This window comes from Nelumbo nucifera, chromosome 4, assembly GCF_055504915.1.
Source record: "Nelumbo nucifera cultivar China Antique chromosome 4, China Antique-T2T, whole genome shotgun sequence".
In the NCBI taxonomy this organism is placed as follows: domain Eukaryota; kingdom Viridiplantae; phylum Streptophyta; class Magnoliopsida; order Proteales; family Nelumbonaceae; genus Nelumbo; species Nelumbo nucifera.
The window spans coordinates 25,895,886-25,914,069 of record NC_142652.1 but is presented as its reverse complement, the minus strand read 5'-3'; the positions used below and the strand labels follow the sequence as shown (position 1 = coordinate 25,914,069).

The window sequence follows — 18,184 nt, the reverse complement described above, 5'->3', positions numbered from 1 at the left end:
ATACCCTGCCCGGGGGTTCCCTTTAGGTAGCATAACACCCTTTCTGCAGTAGCCATATGTGTCTCTAGGAGCATGCATGAACTGGCTGATGACACAGCATATGAAATGTCTAGACAAGTCATACATAGATAAAGAAGTTTCCCCAGTAATCTCTTAAACACTCCCCTGTCAAGTAAAAGTTCTCCATCATTAGCTGAGAGTTTATGATAAATATGAATAGGGGTAGAGGCAGGTTTAGCACCAAATTTTCCAATCTTAGTAAGAAGATCTAGCACATACTTCAGTTGAAAAATAAAGATACCTTCCTTGGACCTAGCAACCTCAATGCCCAGAAAATACCGCAACTCCCCTAAATCTTTAATTTCAAATTCAGAATTGAGAAATTTCTTGAGAGCACTAACTTCTTCTATATCACTATCAGTAACCACAATATCATCTACATAAACTATAAGAAATGTCACCAAAGTGTCTTTTCTCTTAACAAAGAATGTATGATCTTATTGAGTCTGAGTGTAGCCAAACTGAACAAGAGCAGCCCTAAACCTGTCAAACCAAGCACATGGAGATTGCTTCAAGCCATAAAGTGATTTCTTCAATCTACACACCTTACCCTGCATTTCCTTGTCATATATACCAGGAGGAAGGGACATATATACCTCTTTAGTGAGATCACCATTCAGGAATACATTCTTAACATCAATAGATATAGAGGCCAATCATATTTCACTACTAAGGATAAAAGAACTCTCACCGAAATCATCTTAGCAACTGGAGAAAAGGTCTCAGTGTAATCTACCCCATATACCTGGATATATCCCTTGGCAACAAGCTGAGCCTTATACCTCTCAATTGACCCATCTGCACGATACTTGATAGTGAAAACCCACTTGCACCCAACAGGTTCCTTCCCAGCTGGCAAATCAATAATATCCCAGGTATTGTTTTTATGAAGGGCTTCTATTTCAGTACTTATTGTATCCTTCCAATCTGGTGTGGCTAAAGCTTCTGAAACAAACTTTGGGATGGATTGAGAGGAAATGGAGGCTAGAAAGGCAAAGTAGGATGGGGACAATAAGATATAGAAAAGGTGTTTGGAAATACAATGAGTTGTACATTTCCTCTTACTTTTTCTCAAAGAAATGGTTAGGTTAAGGTATGGAAACGAGGGTGTTGGTGGAGGTGATGGACATGTCCTCTCTTCAGTAATCGGGAGCGCTTGATACTCAATTGGAGGTATGGGATCAACCTGTGTTTGCCTTAGCGCTTGTCGCTGGTACCACCTCTGGAGAATAGGATGAGTGGAAACAACTTGAGGACTAGCAAGAGGAGAGTGAGGAGCAGGAGGGGAAGACCTCAAAGGAGAGGATCCCTCCACGGGAATGGGGATAACTGCGGAGGGCTCGACACAAGACTCAACTAGAGTTGGCAAAGAAAGGGATAAAGAAAACAAGTCGAGAGATCTCTCCCCCTCAAAAGGATGGCTATAAAAAGGAATTAACTCTACAAAGGTGACATCCTTGGAAACAAACTGGGTGTCACTAATGGGATCAAAACAATAGTACCCTTTCTGTGTGGAGGCATAACCAAGGAAGATACACTTCTGAGCCTTGGGGTCAAACTTATGTCCTTTGGAACTGGCAATGTGGACATCACAAGTGCAACCAAAGACCCTCAAAGGAATAGAGAAAACCTCAACATCAAGAAAGAGGACTCCAAAAGGAGATGCTAACCCCAAGACTCGAGAAGGCATCCGGTTAATAAGGTAAGTAGCTATTAAAACTGCATCACCCCAAAACTTCACAGGAACATGGGTAGCAAAACGAATGCTCCTTGCATAATGTGTCTGTTTTTTCTCTCCGCTACTCCATTTTGTTGTGGAGTGCGGGCACAAGAACTCTGATGAATAACCCCAAACTTCTCAAGATAGGAGGTAAGGTCCTTCTCAAAATATTCCTTAGCATTGTCTGACCCATAGTTTTCAAGGCGCCAAGGCAAGGCTAGGTGTCAGAGGAGCGCCTTGTCGCCTAGTCGCCTAGGCGGGCGCCTAAGCGTCGCCTAGGCGATGGATTTTTTTTAAAAGTAGTTCAGGTTTTAAAGTCTTTGAGGGTTCAATACAGCATTTAGCAATGTTTGTATTGATTAAATCCTAACAAATAAGAAAACAATGAAAACAAATTAGTATATAAACACACAAAATGAATATTTTAGTGTAATAGTGCCTATTTTATAATTACAATGTCAAAAAATAAAGAACAAAAAAATATTTTACAATACATAGTACAAAGTTGCTTGGCGATTAGGCGAGGCGAGCCTCAAAGGGCACCTTGAGGACTATGGTCTGACCGAAATATTTTGATGCAGGTGTTAAACTGAGCGAGTATGCGTTCATGAAACTATTGCACAAGTTTAGGCACTTCAGCCCGAGAACGCATAAGGTAAATCCAAGTATATCATTAAAAATCATCAATAAACAAGATGACATATATATTCCCACCCATACATGGTAAAAGGTAAGGCCCTCATACATCAGAGTGAACAATATTAAAAGGAATAGTTGATATTTTATTACTTGAAGGATAAGTGCTCTTGCAATGCTTTGAGAACTCACAAGGCTCACAATGAAGACTCGATAGACTAATTCCTTTAAATAACTCTGGAAACAACTGACTCAATGAAGAAAAGGACAAATGACCCAAACAACTATGACATAATATAATACAACTAGTGGACTCTGAAACAAATGCAATTCTCTTAGCTTGTACTTGGCTCTGCTCAGGCATGTCTAATTGATAGATCCCATTCGCCTCATGGCCACTCCCAATCACCTTCTGAGATTCCATGTCCTAAAAAACACAATATGATGGAAAGAAAAGGTCACACTACAATTCAAAGATTTAGTCAAATTACTAACTGAAAGCAAATTGGTATTAAGTTTAAGTACATGAAGGACAGATGATAAAGTCAAGGCATTAGAGGTCTTAATGTCTCCCTTTCCCATGATAGGGGCTAGGGAGCCATCAGCGAGGGATATCTTATCCCGGCCAGAAAGAAGTTGGTAAGAAGTGAATAACTGTGAAACACTGGCCATATGGTCAGCATCAAAATCAATTATCCAAGAGGTTTTATGAGTACCTGAGACAGAAGCATGATGTGCAGTGGCACGAATACCTGAGTGAGCATATGCAGAGGAAGGAACAATCTTTGAAGGAGTTGTAGCAGTGGACTCCAAATGACTGATGATTCGGCCAAACTTCTCATATTCAGCCCTAGCGGCTGCAAGCTGTTCTCCCATTGACTTCTCTCCACCCTGTCCTTGTTGGCCTTGTGAAGAGGTGGCTACATTTGCATTTCCACCTTTTTCCACCATTTTCTCTCTTGAATTTGGCAGGAACGAGCTCTGGATACAGCTTCCAACATGTGTCTTTAGTGTGTTTAGGCTTCTTGCAGTATTCATAGATAACATCTTTCTTCCCAGTGTTAACCTTCGGCTTCATCCCAACATTAGCATAGTGATCAACCTGCGACTCAACAGGCTGAACCTGTCTTCTACTCTCCTCACTGCTCACCATAGCATATGCCTAGACAAAGTCACCTCATCCTTTGCTAAAACATTCTGCCTCACAATATCATACTCCGAGTTGAGTCCGGTGAGGAACTCAAAGACCCGATTTCTCTCAATCAACCTCCTATATGTTTCTGCATCCTTTGTGCAACCCCAAACAACAGTCTCCGTCAAATCAATCTCTTGCCAAAGAGATTTCAGCAAAGAGAAGTAGGCTGCTAAGGGTTTCTCCCCTTATCTAAGATTATTCACATCATGCTTCAATTTATAGGCCCAAGTAACATTAAGCTTTTGGGGATAGGTCTCTGTGACACTATCCCACATTTCTTTTGCAGTTTCCATCCACAAGTAATGCTTACTAATGTGTGGTTGCATAGATTTCACTAACCAACCCACTACTGTGTAATTTTCCTACATCCACCTTTCATAGGTAGGATCATCCTCCTCCGGTTTCTTCTTGCTCCCAGTAATATAACTCCATTTTCCTCTACTACACACATGTATCTTAATAGATTGAGACCAAGCTAAATAACTGGTCCCGTCTAGCTTCATAGTAGTCATAGCCCCAAAAAGATTCTCCACTAACCCACCATGTCCAAACCCGAAATCTGTGGAATATTTGGTCTCTCCTCCAGTTTGCACCATTGAGTAAACGGATGCAAACAAAAATCAAATTAGAGCTTTACTAGGCTAGATTTACTGTGTTAAGCAAAGACCAACCTTTCAACCCTCCAAAATTAGGGTTTCACAGGGTCCTATGGGATGGGAAGAAAGATAGAACTTTAACCAACCCTTCCAGAGGTTCCAAAATCCAATCCAACCAAAACTGCCCCTAATAGAAATCAAAAGGCTTACCTCTGGTCTCAAAGCGCCTGGTTAAAACTATCTTTACGACCTATAACAAGTTTTCTCCAGTTATCTAGGATTTTCAAGAAAAAGCTCCAAGAACCTGTCCTGGGCTTCAACTAAGGATGAAAAACCTCCACAAAACTCTCCAAAAACCTTCCTAACTGGGATGCATATTGATTAACCGATCAGTTCTCCATACACACTATGTATGGGCAAAGAAAGGAGAAAAAAGTCAAAAGTGAGAACCTGCTCTGATACCAAGTTGAATTACACCTACAGTGATTCAGATAATGCAAGAAAAGAAGAAAAGATAGAAAGAGAAAAAAGAAGAAAGAAGTCTCAGCAATAGGTTGTGGAAGAAGAAAAGAAGGGAAGAGAGAAAAGAAGAATTCAGACCTCTCTCTCTAGCCCCCTTTCATCACTTTTATTAATAATTCCAAGTTTGAGTACTAAAGAAATAATTAAAGAAAATAAAAGAAGGCCCATGACTAAGAAACATAACTTTTAAATACTACCTAAAAGAAATAAAGAACACTGAGGCCCATTCGGCCCATTCTCACTACAGTTCTTTTCCTCCTATCTTGGATGTTAACCATTGATGAATTTATAGGAATTTCAAGCAACAATTTGAGGGAGAACCCACCTGAAATTTTGACGGAAACTCTTTAGGAAATCCTGGGCTGTCATGAATAGGAGGATGGTTCAGGGACGATGAAGGGAAAGTGAAAACCCTATTTTCAGGACTGATAGAAGTTGGGGACTTGGCAAGAGAAGAAATAACAGACTTACTACAAGGCCTGAAACTAGCAAAACAGCAGGGGTTTAAGAACTTGGAAATAGAAGGTGATCCAAAATTAGTAATTTCCTGAATGGATGACAGCAATCCAGGTGTGTGGAAGTTCAGACATCTAATTAGAGAAATAAAGAGCTTAGTAAAGGATCCCGAGGCAAGCTTCAAGTGGGTCAAGAGAACAGAAAATGGGATGGCTGCTACTTTGGCAAAACAAGGGGTGGTACATAGGGATCAACTTTTGTGGGCAGATTGGAATAATTTTGTAACTTTTGAAAAGATTTGCTTCTCATATGTCTAAAATTGATCTTAATCTGTACTATTTTTCTTCCTTATAATGAAATGAAATTCCATTGATTACTGGCCAAAAAAAGAACCCACCTGAAATTCTCTAGACCTCACCTTGAGAACCACCTTATAGAGAGTAACCCATCTCACTCCAAAATGGAGATTTCAAACAGCTGAAGATGCAACCAAGGTCCAACCAGTATTGGAGGAGTTTTACTCAAGACATATGGAAGCAACCTCTTTTCTTATAAGTTATAGAAACTACCTTTCTGGCCTTCAATAACACCCCCTTGGAGATGCTGATTTCTGAGGCTGAGGTGCAAGCCCTCCAAATGGGCATGCATTTATGTAACAAAACAATCAGAAATCGTCTCTAGTCATTTAAGGGGATTCAGCTAATGCTTATCTTGTGGACTGAGACTTCCTTGAGGAGATTGTTGAAATGTATGCTCATAAGAGGCATTTTAGTCTCTCAATATAGAATTGTATTTCCCCTGTTAAGAATCACTTAACAGGGGCATTTTTTAACTTTGGCATGTTCTAAAGAAGCGAATAACAGTGCAGGTCAATAAGGAGAAGAAACTAGTTCCTTTAGACCCTTCCTCTCTCTTATTTTCCTTGTTTCTTGTTCCCTACTGTACAAGACAGCTTTCTCGACCATTTTCCCTTCTTTTTCTCCTCTTTTCTCCCTTTATTCTCTAGTTGTAATATCATATCAGAGCTGTGAACTCGACTGTCACTGTTCACACCTCTTTTCTGCGCCCTAGGAGTTAAGAACTCCTTTTCGAGACAAGCAGCAAAAGGGACTTAAAAGGACTCATCGTCCCTTCAGAAAAGAGGCTTCGGTGCCTTAAGTTGGCTGGTTTAAGGTATTTGTGATGGTGTACTAAGCCTCCCTTGCTGCAGCCCTAGACATGAGTACAGGTAATGTGTAGTGCGGCTGCTTTTCGACAGTGTGTGTTGTTTAGTTTGGTGTGTTGTGGTGTGGGAACTCAATTCCTATGGTGTGGAGTTTTTTAGATTCCCTACAAGTGGCGGCGTGAGTTTTGTTGTTTTTAGGGCTACAAACTACTGTAGAAAGGTACTGTAGTAACCTTGTTTTGGGCTTAAAGTTATTGTAGTGCTTTTTACCTCTTGTGGTTGGTGATTGAAGTTGTTATTCCTTGCTGTTTGGTGTCTTATTCTCCCTATGGAAGCCTCTAGTAATAGCTCCAAGTCTGTTGTAGTAGTGCAATCTGACTTTATGAACACTCAGTCAACTACCATTAAGCTCAAAGTTACTCAGTGTTAATCTCATTTTTCTGGACACTGCCAAGGAAATTTGGGAGCATGCCCAACAATTGTATTCAAGGAAAGACAATGTGACAAGAATCTGCAAACTATATCAGAAAGTTCTGAAACCAAAATGCCACCTCCCCCACTTGCAGACCTTTCCTGCCCTCAAGGGGATTCCAATGTTTCTCTAATAGATAATTCAGCACCCCATCCATTCCTCTACCATGCACATTGGCCACAAATTTATGCCAGTTTATCAAGGAAGAGATTGGGCATTTTTTGGACCCAATTGGAAAACTTAGTCTCATGTTTTAGTGATTAGAAGATACCATGATTGGAAAACTTGATTCATCTATCCAACTAGAAAACTTGATCTCTTACAAACACTTCCTCCATATTAGAAAACTTCGCCAGTTGACCTCATGCTTTAGTGATTAGAAGATGCATGTCTTCAAGCAATGGAAGAGAGCCTTCTATTAGATCACACGAGAGTCAACTGAAACAAAGGTCTCCAATTTGAAATTGTTCGAGGAAATATGGTTTAAACAATTGGGGTTTCATTTGCCCAATAATGCTTCATAAGATTTTAATGGTTGATCACGTTATCCATAATGGAATATGTTGTGCTAAATGGATGTATCATGTTGCAACTTGCAAGTATTATAACGGAAACGTTACATATCTACTTCTACATTGCAACCTTGTCACTTTCTTCCTTCATTTCTCATAAACAACAAAAATATTTCCTTCAAACTGATAAGAGATCATTGTTGTCTCTCTCACTCAATATCGATGAGGCTAGCATATACATTCACATCTTGGCCAAGAAGATGTTTTGAAGTTAGAAATGTAATTTTTTTTGTTGGGATTTGTCTCTTTAGATACATCCACTAGATGTAGAAAAAGACTATTGCTGGGCCTTCGGTAACAGAAAATTAAAAAGGATGTTTTTAGGCTTGTGCCCATTTCCAAGGGTATCCATGGGCTGGGATTGGCTTTTAGTTTAATGGTTATCCATTTTAAAAAGGGCTTAAAGATAGCAGGAGTTTTCAGGTATTAATTTTGCATTCTCTGTATAGTTCTCTCCTTCTTGTTAAAAAAAAAAAAGCATTTATTTACTGACAACAGAGCTCCCAATCCCAACCAACTTTATCTTTCAATGACGTAACAATCGTGTAGGGTGTAATTGACGTCAAGGCCATGGTTCTGGCATGATGTAAAATGATTGAAATCCTACACTTAGACAACAAACAACAGGGTGGATAAAGAATATTTTCTGGAGTGGTCAAGTTGATGAAATGTTTTGTGTCCATATTAGTGGCTTGAAAGATTTTAGGAGGGGGTAGGCATGAACATTTTAAAACATAAAACTCCTCCAAAACATAGAGTAAGGTTTTATATAAGAAGTTCACAGGCAATTCGCAATTAAAAAAATGCGAGAATAAAGAGCGTAACGACAGTTCTTAATACAGGTACTAACCAGCAGCATGAAGGGCTTCGCTTCTTTTCCCGTCCGAGAGAAAGCCTTGGAGGCTGCTTACTCTAGAGTATACCGAAATGCTGTCACCCTCAGATATAATTCTCGACATTGCCAATGATGCCAAATGTCTTACTGGCCGACGAGCCCCAAGAATGAGCAATGAATACAGAGCATCCTCGCATTTCCTTTGCCACAGGATGATGGATTCCTGAAATTGATAAATTTCCAAATCACCTTCTGACAATGGAATCGAGTACAGATGTTAAACAAACACCTGTACTGGATCATGGCGAAAACTCCAAATGGAAAGCTGAAAGAATTTCGGATCCGAATAAGTTGGGTGTACGAAACAGATGAATTACAGAAAAGTTCACCTTAGGTTCTTCGTCTATGGAAGAAATAAGATCCGAAAGTAGATCGAAGCAGAGCAGAGCATCTGGAGGTTGTTGAGATGCAGAAGCTACTATTGATTCTAACTGCGCGACCAAAACGCCGAATCTGGAAAGAGGAACATTCTCTCGTACGTACTTCTTCGCCATTAAAGTGGAGAAGTGAACACCAAAACCTACTCCACCGTGACGACGAGGAAGTGTCAGCAATTCGACACAGATAACCTTAGACTTCACTGCATTTGCGAGGGTTGTAGATCGTAAAATTGGGAGTAACGACCCCCTGACCGCCTGTAATCAATACGGGGCTAGGGCTGCAAACAAATGGTTTATAAAATGATCCGGTTATCCGATTCGAATTCGAATACGAACCGAACAAGGCAATCTGAAATTCTGAATTCGAACCTTATACAATTGGATGGATGGAACAGGTATATTCACACGAATCAGATCCAGTACTCTACCAAACGAAATGCAAATTTATTTTAGGGTAAATTTGTTAAACTACTCTCTTATGGTTTAGTGAATTGACTTAAGTGTATTATTATTGTTTGAAAATTGATTAATGTTAATTCTATTGATAGTTGACTAATATTTCTCTTATCATTAATATTCCTTAATTTTCCGTTAACAAAAAGATAAAATGACTATTTTACCCTTTAAATCTGTTTCTCTCTCAATCCTTATTTTTCTCTCTCATTATTTTTCCCCATTGGCCTCTCTCTTTCCCTCTCCTTTTTCCATCGTTATTGGGTTCACGGACAAAGTAACAGAACACAGGAAATCTGCCGTTGTTTTGCTGTGTTTTGGCCAGACCAAGCGATGGAGAGCAGCGGCGAATCTGTCGGCTCTAGGAGAGATTCAACAAGACGACAGGGGAGATCCGCCGCTGCTCGATCTATTGCTTGGTCCGGCCAAAACGCACAGGAAAAAAAAGGAGAAGGGCAGATCCACGCTGTTCTTCGTCGGTGGTTACCGCTGTTGCCAGTGATTTTAGTGAGCATGTTGCCACAATCTCCATTTCTACGGAAGAAAAAGAAGAAGAAAGGGCATTTCTCATGTATTGTGGTTGTAGTTGATCCATTGTCGAGCTTTTGTTTTCCGATCTTGATTGAAGCATTGATTCAGGTAAACAAAACACCCTCCTTAGATCTTATCTTGCGAACCCTCCGAGACGTTCAAAACCCATAACGTTTTTAATAGGTAACCAAAGATGTTAGGATTAGGTCTTCTATTAAATCCTGTCAACGTATTCAATCGATGATATATGGTGTTAGACTGAAGTGAGATGAGTTGGTCTCCTTCTTTCTTGTTGAAGACAGAATCCGGTTGTAAGGTTGACCCAAAATCTTTGAAGCGATGGGGTGTCGCTTTTTGTATCATTAGGTTCAATCTTGAGCAGGGTCGGATCATTAAGGAGTGTTACCCATTGGATGAGAGGCTAAAACGAGGAGGAGAGCAAAAGTCTGTGATCATTTTGTCTTATTGTCCATTCTCGAATGTGTTCAAGTCCTCTTTTTTTTTTACATTGGTAAGAGAGCTCTAAAGCAAATTGCTTCTTGCGTGGCCTGCTCCTGCACCAGGTAAACTAATGGAGCTTCTTATAGGGAATTCTGCACTTAAAGTAAAACCTACCGCTTGCTCATAGCTTGCCATTGGAGTGGGGGGTCGTGTCAAATGAGTATTTCTCCAATATGGCTCCTCTTCCTACAAACCAGTCAATCCCGCAGGGTCTTCCAAGAGAAGGGAATGCACAAAAGGCAGCATACCAAGCACAGAGAGAGAGAGAAACATTCTCTCATTTCGTTCCTTCTCATGTTGATACATTGATGCAGATGCCGGTGCCGGTGTCAGAGATAACCAACTTTGAGCCCCCTCCCTCTCTCCCTCTCAAGCTAATACCAGAATTGTCTCTCTAAAACAAAAAGGGTATTTTTGAACAGAAAAGGGTAAATTGGGTATTTTTTAAATTATAATAATCATGTGATGGCACATGTAAGCAGTTTATGATGGAACCTTAACGGGAAGGGAAGTATTAGTTAATTGTCAGAAACACTAAGGGTAGTATTAATCAATTTTCAAATAGTAAGGGTACATTTACTCAATTTGCTAAACCATAAGGGTAGTTTAAGAAATTTACCCTATATTTTATTTAATGTGTAAAAAAAAAAAAAGCCACAAAGACACATGCCAATATTGGTGAGTTCTTTACCCAAACAGAGATTCAATCAATGCAAGACTCGTTTGAACTTTACAGCCTTGCATTGGGAACATCTCCGTACTTCTGTGTTTTATTTCATGGGAGATATTCCCGACGCAAGACTATAAAGGTTGTTAGAACGGACCTTGCACTTACTGAATCCGGTTTCACCCAAATGAAAGTTTATGCACGCCATCAAACAGCACAAAACCAAACTAAATTGGCGGCTTGGTTCTTTTGATTTGGTTGATAGCATATACTAATTTTCTGGTTTAGTCGGGTTTGTAAATTTTAGAAACCAGATCAAAGTATAAATTAAGTTTAATTGCATTATTAATAATATATATTAATGTATATAATATATATATAATAGAATGAATATGTTTTTTATGAGTAATAGTAAAATTTTATTAATTCACAAGCTGGATTATAATTGTAATTTTGTACGACATCCCATAGAGAGGCGCGAAGTGCGGCCCCTCCTAGAAGATTACAAGTGAACTAGGAATAAATTATAGAAATCAAAGTTGAGGCCAAAACAATTTTTTCCTATTTACCCCTTGTTTGGATAACACATCAGCCAAAGTATTTGTTGATCTCCTCACCCTTTGTATAAAAACCAATATATTTCTTGTCAACCAATTAAATTTCTTCATTTCATTCTTGTAGCACCATATAGCATCTTCACGGTTTTTCAATCAGCCCATTACCACCTTGGAATCCCCTTCAATTATTAAATGTTCTACCCCAATTGATTTGCAAATTGCACCCTTTGTACAGAAGGTAATAGCTCTGCCCTAATAGAATCTCTGAATCCTAAAAGACCCGAGTAAAGCAAAACAATCTTCCAATCTCATTCCTCAAAACACTCTCCCATTCCAAATAACCCTAGGTTACCCAAGCTACTTCCATCAAAATTTAGCTTCGGTGAGCTTTCAAACGGAGGATACTACCTTGTAACTATCTTGTTCTTAAAGGAAGAACACCTCACTACTATTGACCAGTTTCTCTAAAAGTCATTATGTGATAATTGGTGAAAAATTTCCAAAGTCTTCAACCAAAGTATTGCCCTATGCAACACATAGCCTTTCAGTTCTTGATTGCTCCTTTTCCTTCTCTTAAAAATTATATCATTCATTTCTTCCCATAACATCCAAATCAGGGCTGCTTGAGCACATCTCTACATAATTCTCCCTCTTTTTGTAGGCCAAGAGAAAGTAGAGAGGTCAAAGATTATGCAAACTTTTGTTGATAAGCTCCAACTACTCCTAAACAACAAGAATAATTACCAAGCCCATAGGTCTGCAGAAAATGGACAAGATAATATAGTATATGGTAACAATCTTCCCCATGAGCTCTACAAAGGTTACACTAGTTGGAAGAAATATAGAGGAAAGATCTTCTCTTTTGTAAGGTATCTAGAATGTTTACTTTTTCATAGTACACTTTTCAATAAAAAGCCATAACCTTTGGGGGAATCAAATTTCTTTTGGCAGGAAAAGTTGTTGGACAAAAGACCAAGATATGGACTTGAAGAAGCACAAGTAAAGGTCCCTTTGGGCCTAGGAGCCCACACCCTTTTGTCTAGTTTGGAGGGATCCAAACAAACTTGATTAAGGCAACAAAGCAAGTCAAAGAGGGATTCAATTTCATCATTCCTTAATCCCTTATGAAAGAGTACAAATAAAATAATATAACAATTAGGCTCAGTATAGTCAAAAAGTCAAAGAGGGACCATTCAACTTGCAATAGTATAAATAAAAAAATTGGTATGAGTACAAAAGCAAATACGTACAGTACAAACAAATACAAAATACTAGATTTTGCACTCTACATATTTGTATTTGTACTCCTTCCAAACAGAGCCTTAATAAAAAAAGCTTAGAGGACCACTGAAAATTTAACAAAAAATCATAAAATATTTATAGTATTTAGGTAATTATGATATATGAAAAATAAAATAAATGATTATATATAACTAAATAAACAAATTAAAATTCAAAGAAAAAACATCACTTGTTCTCAAATAAAAAGGTAAAAGACCCCCAAACCTGAATTGCCCACCCAAGACTGTCCAAACCCACTTTAGGTTGGCAAGCTTGGACTTTAACCTTATATTAGGTCTGGGCCCAAGACCCATATGTCACAGACCTTACTAATTGTTTTCATCTTGTCCTAACATGAGATAGAAGCCAAGAAATTAATAAGTCCATTTGAAATTAATCAATGGTTGTGGGTGAAGAAAACCAAAATTAATTAACAACTAGTTGGGACCTGTGAAATACACAAGCCTTGTTATGCAAAGTTGAAGTAGAAAGAGCCTAATGACGTTTCTAATTAAGTCAATTCAATCCAAGCGAGTTCAAGTATCATACTTTTTTTAGTTAAGTTTAGTTGTTCTAACCACAATCCAAATTGAATCCCTAGTGAGAATGGCTAATTTCATATAACGATGCCAATGGGTCAAGTTAAACAGTAAATTCAACTTAATTCACCCATACATGGTTAGGTTAGGGTCAGGCTTATTAGGGTGTAGGGTCTGATTAGAGTTTTGATTATTCAACCAAAATCAAGTGCAGTTTTGTCTGATTTGGCCCATCAAGTCATAAATCATAATACCATACACATATAAAGGGTGTTCTTGTAATTTCGTATGCCTTCTAACCCCTAACTTAAAGTTTGTGATTTTCGTTCAATGTTTGTTTTAACCCAAACTGAGTGTAGGTTTAGGTTAGAGTTTTAATAATTTAACCAAAACCGGGTTCGGGTTTGGCTAACCCCTGCCCATTGGGTGGGTAATCTTGTAATTTGGTCTGACTTCTAATCTCTAACCTTAAAATATATGATTTGTTTGCAAAACCTTGGAACCTATAAACTAATTTTAAATTTAAATTAATGGCTCTTGAGTATTCGAAAAGTATCATAAAAAATACAATTGAAAGACTATAAGACCGGGTTGCGTCGATATCGATTTGAACCCTATAGGTTAGGGTAGGTTCAAAAATTGCATAATATTCAATCAGGTTGGGTTAGGTTTGAGTGGAAGCATGGGAGGGTTGGGTTAGGGTTGAGTTAAATCCATCCGACCCACCTAAACATACAGGGTTCAACCTGATACCAATCCAAGTCGTATCACAGTCTTTCAATTGTATTTTTTGTGACACATTTTCAAAACTCAAGAACCATTAATTTAAGTTGGAAATTGGTATATGGATTATGGGTTATTGGGTTGACATTCTTATTCTCATATACTCTAATTTGTATTATGTGTAGACTTTCTTTTAGAGAAAATGAAGTAGAAAGAGCACCATGACATTCTTAATTAGGTGTAATCATGGGACATGTTAGGCTATAGGCCTACTATAAAGCTTTATTAATGTAACTATTTTAAACATAATTTAAATTAATACAAATTAGTAAATTTCTCATATCAAAATTAATTTTATAAGATTACAATTTTTATTAATTTTATTTATAAAATTAATTTTATTTATAATACTAGTAATTTAATTGGACTTTCAATTAACACAAATTATATTACTATTTGTATTATTAACAATTTTGAATTTCTTTTTATAATTTTTAATATGACTTAAATGGATTAAAATTATAACTTTTATATTTTTATTATTAATTACAAATAATAATTACACAACTTAATTAATTTAATTAGAATTGTTTAACCACATAAATAAGTTACCCAAGTAAATAGGTAACTTAAAGCACGGGCTTCTTAAATAATTTGCAATTACAGCTATTCTATAACATATGGAGCCATATTGGCATCAAACTTATGGAGCCATATGTAGTATGGGTCTAAACTAAAAAAAAAGATCTATATTTAGGGGTGCAACTTAGGCAACTCAACCTAAGTCTGGACCAACCAGGCCCATAAATTTACATGGGTTGGCCTTGGATTTTTGGTCATTGGGTTGGGCACGGGCCTAAATGTTTGGGATTTCTTAATTTTTGGAACCAGACCCCGGCCTAGTCCTTTGACAACATGATCCCAACCTGACCTTACCCCAACTCTAGCCTAGTTGAATTATAACATTAATGCATACTTACCTTTTCAATCTGTTCGATAACTAATTAAGTAACATAATTTACATAAATTATGACAAATTTCAATAATAATTAGTATAATTAATAATTATATGCTTACTTAATAATTTAAGTAATTATTAATAATAATTTAACTATAATTATTATAAAATAATTTTATATAGTAATTAAAATAATAATTATAATTTAAATAATTCATTACATATGGTAATTTAAAATTAAATTACTTTTTCAAAAAGTTTAGTAATTAATTAACTATAATTAATTACCAGTTATTAATAGTAATTTTTAACATTAATTAATTAGCCACAATTATTTAAGCAATTAATTATCAACTCTACTTAATTAATTAAGTATTTAATGAATAAAAATTATTTGAGAGAAATTAAATCTACTTAATTAATTAACTATATTTAATTTTGTAATTGTATTATTAGTAATTATAACAAGGTTTTTAATTAATTATTAAATTTTTACTTTACTTTTACTATTTGTGTTATTGACTATTGTAGTATCTATTTTTCTCATTATTATTTTATATATTTTGTTAATCTTATTTCAATATTTAAGTTTTAACTTAAACATTAATATTTTAATACATTGACGAAAAATTAAATGCATGTATTTGCAATGAGATAATGGAAAAATTCAGAGGGAAGTAAACATTGTTGAAATAAATAGTACCAAACCCTTGAAACTAGTGTTAGGAGAAATGAAGTCACATTCCGTCATAATTTTATTAGAAGCAAAAACTACAATCAAAAGGGCTTCGACTTTAAAAAGAAACCCTATAACTCATGAACATGGAGTATATTAGACAAGAAAAAGCCGGCTAGTCAAGAGAAAGGGTTCATGAAAGAAATTACTGAGCAAGGGTTCCATACAAGAAAGAGATATGCGCGTGCCTTTTTTTAGTGTTCAAGTTCATTTCCTTGATATCATATGTTTATGGAACAAGGAGGAGGAGGAGGAGAGGGGAGAGAGAGAGAGAGAGAGCATGAACAATCTTAGCGGTTCTCTTGTTTTTGTTTGCCACTATTTTCAAGTGAGGAAGAAAATGAATGGAATCTAATTTTTGATTAATCCCCTGTACTTTGGGCCTAGTGCCATTTTAGTCATCAAACTTTAAAATGCGATAATTTAGTATTCGAACTTTCAAAATGTGCCAATCCAGTACCTGATGCTAATCAGCCCAGCCCATTAAGTGACATTTGAAAAGACACAAATGCCCTTCAAGTGTCATTTAATTTTCTTTATCAACCATCCAAATGTTGACAAAAAAAAAAGAAAAAAACAGTCCCAAATCCTTGCCTCTTCTATTCAAGAAAGTTAAGATTACATCTTGATGATGCACAATCCGGCCGATCTTAGCTGTCAACGATCTTGCCTCTGAACTGAGTGGCAGGGACCTGAAACGGAGGGGGAGAAGAAGCTCCCGAAGCTCAAGTTAGAGTCTTTCAAAGGCAAGATAGACCAGATAGCGCAAAGTTAGCATACCTCGTTCTTGGGGGGTAGGAGCCTTTTATAACCACCTCGCGCACTCACTTCCAGGCTTCCGTCAGATCGGGCATGATTATTTCTGAGCTCCTGCCAGTTTGGATGTCATTTCCTCTGGCCGGACAGAACCGTCACTGCTCCTTTTGTCAGAGCCGTCTCTGCGGCTAGTAACGACGGTGGCAAGTGGCGGTAGCAGGAGGCCGTTTGAAGTGCGGTTGTCAGGCGTCAGATCCCAAATCAGTCAAGTGCGTTGCCCTTGGATACGGACGTCCTTGGTGTCAGGTACGTTTGGTCAGCCTGGTGTTTCAGAAGCGAAGTGCTGGAGTGGCGAGCAAGATGCCTTGAATTCGGTTTGGGGAGTGTTCCGAGCTGCCATGGGCCAGCTCGGGTCACAGCTTTGTCAGGCTTGGGACCCGAGATAGTTCATGCTCCTTGCAGGGAGCTCGGGTTCTCAGTAGGGAGCTCAGACTCTTAATAGGGAGCTCGGACTCCCAGTAGGGAGCTCGGATTCCCAGTAGGGAACTCTCTTAGTAGGGAGCTCGGGCTCCTATTAGAGCGGTCTGGTGGAGTTCGGGCTCAGTAGTGAGCTTGGACCGTTACTTTCGGTGCTCGTTTTGGGCGCTCTGCTGTCCCGAGTTGCTTGCTTTTGCCACGTGTCGGGTGATTGCGAGGTCGGGCCAAATTCCCCTTCATCAATTGCCCCCCACTCCCTATGACAAGGGTCCTGTTGGCGCGGAGAGTTCGTAAGGTAGCAGGAGGGTTTTGGTCCGTACTGAGGGCGCTCGCTTTAAATTGATTTTCAAAAAAGGGCGCGCGTTTGGGAGACGTGACGGTAGTTGTTCGGGAGTTATGCTGCAGATGCTTTTATTGCGAGGAGACATGTGCCGACACCTTGTCAGTTTCGAGAAGATGCGTGCTGACACCTGTCCTTTGACAGGACGTACGCGACGCCTCATCAATTTCGGAAAGACGTGCGCGGGTTGGCTTCGGAAGACGTGCGGTTTAGCGCGGCTGTGGGCCGTTGGATTGGCTTCGATCTGGGCCGTCGCTTTCCGGCAGCTGTGGATATAAATAGCGCGGGGGGGGGGGCGTCCTTGCTACTGTACCTCTTGAGCTCGCACCTAAGTTTTAGTTCGCGTCCAGGCTCTTCAGCTCGCGTCCCAGGTTCCTTGCTTGTTCAAGCTTTCGTGGTCTACTTCAGCCTTCTTCCCGGGTGAGTGCTCTTGGAATCCCGTTCCATTCCTTGATGTCTAGTTCGGAGGGTTCAGACAGTTCAAGCGGGTCTGATGCAGGTTCTACGAACCAATTTGTGTCCCCCGGTAGTTCAAGTGAGCCCGATGTAGGTCCTGAGGAAGGGGTTAAACCTACAGGCCGAGGTGCCTCAGGTAGGTCGGCGTCCACCTCCCGTCGTGGCCGGGTTTTAGATCAGTTCGGCCCTTCGACTATGACGCCTGAGGGACTTCAATCCCTCATAGACTACTACAACTTGCCCGGGGAGCACGCCTACTTCATCCCTACGGGTAGCTTCCCTTGGGAACACGGTCCTGATGAGATCGTGATTTTCCGGGAGCAGCTTGCTGCGGGGCTGCGACTGCCTTTTCATCATCTTCTCGTCGAGGTTCTAAACCACTTCGGTGTGATGGTCGGCCAGCTTCACCCGAACTCCATTAGGAATTTAGTGGGGACGATCTCCTTATTCTGTGACGAGAACTTTCCTTTGGATCTTGAGATTTTCTCCTCTATTTTAATGCTGAAAAAGCAAGCGGGTCCCCTTCCCAGGCGTAGGCGG

General features: G+C 38.9%; 1 protein-coding gene across 1 annotated transcript in view; it reads right to left on the bottom strand.

Moving 5' to 3' along the window:
* SWEETIE (HEAT repeat-containing protein) overlaps window positions 1–9,087 on the bottom strand; it is a 159,011-nt gene extending 149,924 nt beyond the window's left edge. Inside the window, exons 1-2 of the mRNA XM_010266889.3 lie at window positions 8,619–9,087; window positions 8,245–8,452 (exon numbers count right to left, since the gene is read on the bottom strand). Coding sequence (XP_010265191.1) covers window positions 8,245–8,452; window positions 8,619–8,783 — 373 coding nt within the window. The 5' untranslated portion in view covers window positions 8,784–9,087. The remainder of the gene's footprint in view (window positions 1–8,244; window positions 8,453–8,618) is intronic.
* Window positions 9,088–18,184: the final 9,097 nt, after the last annotated feature.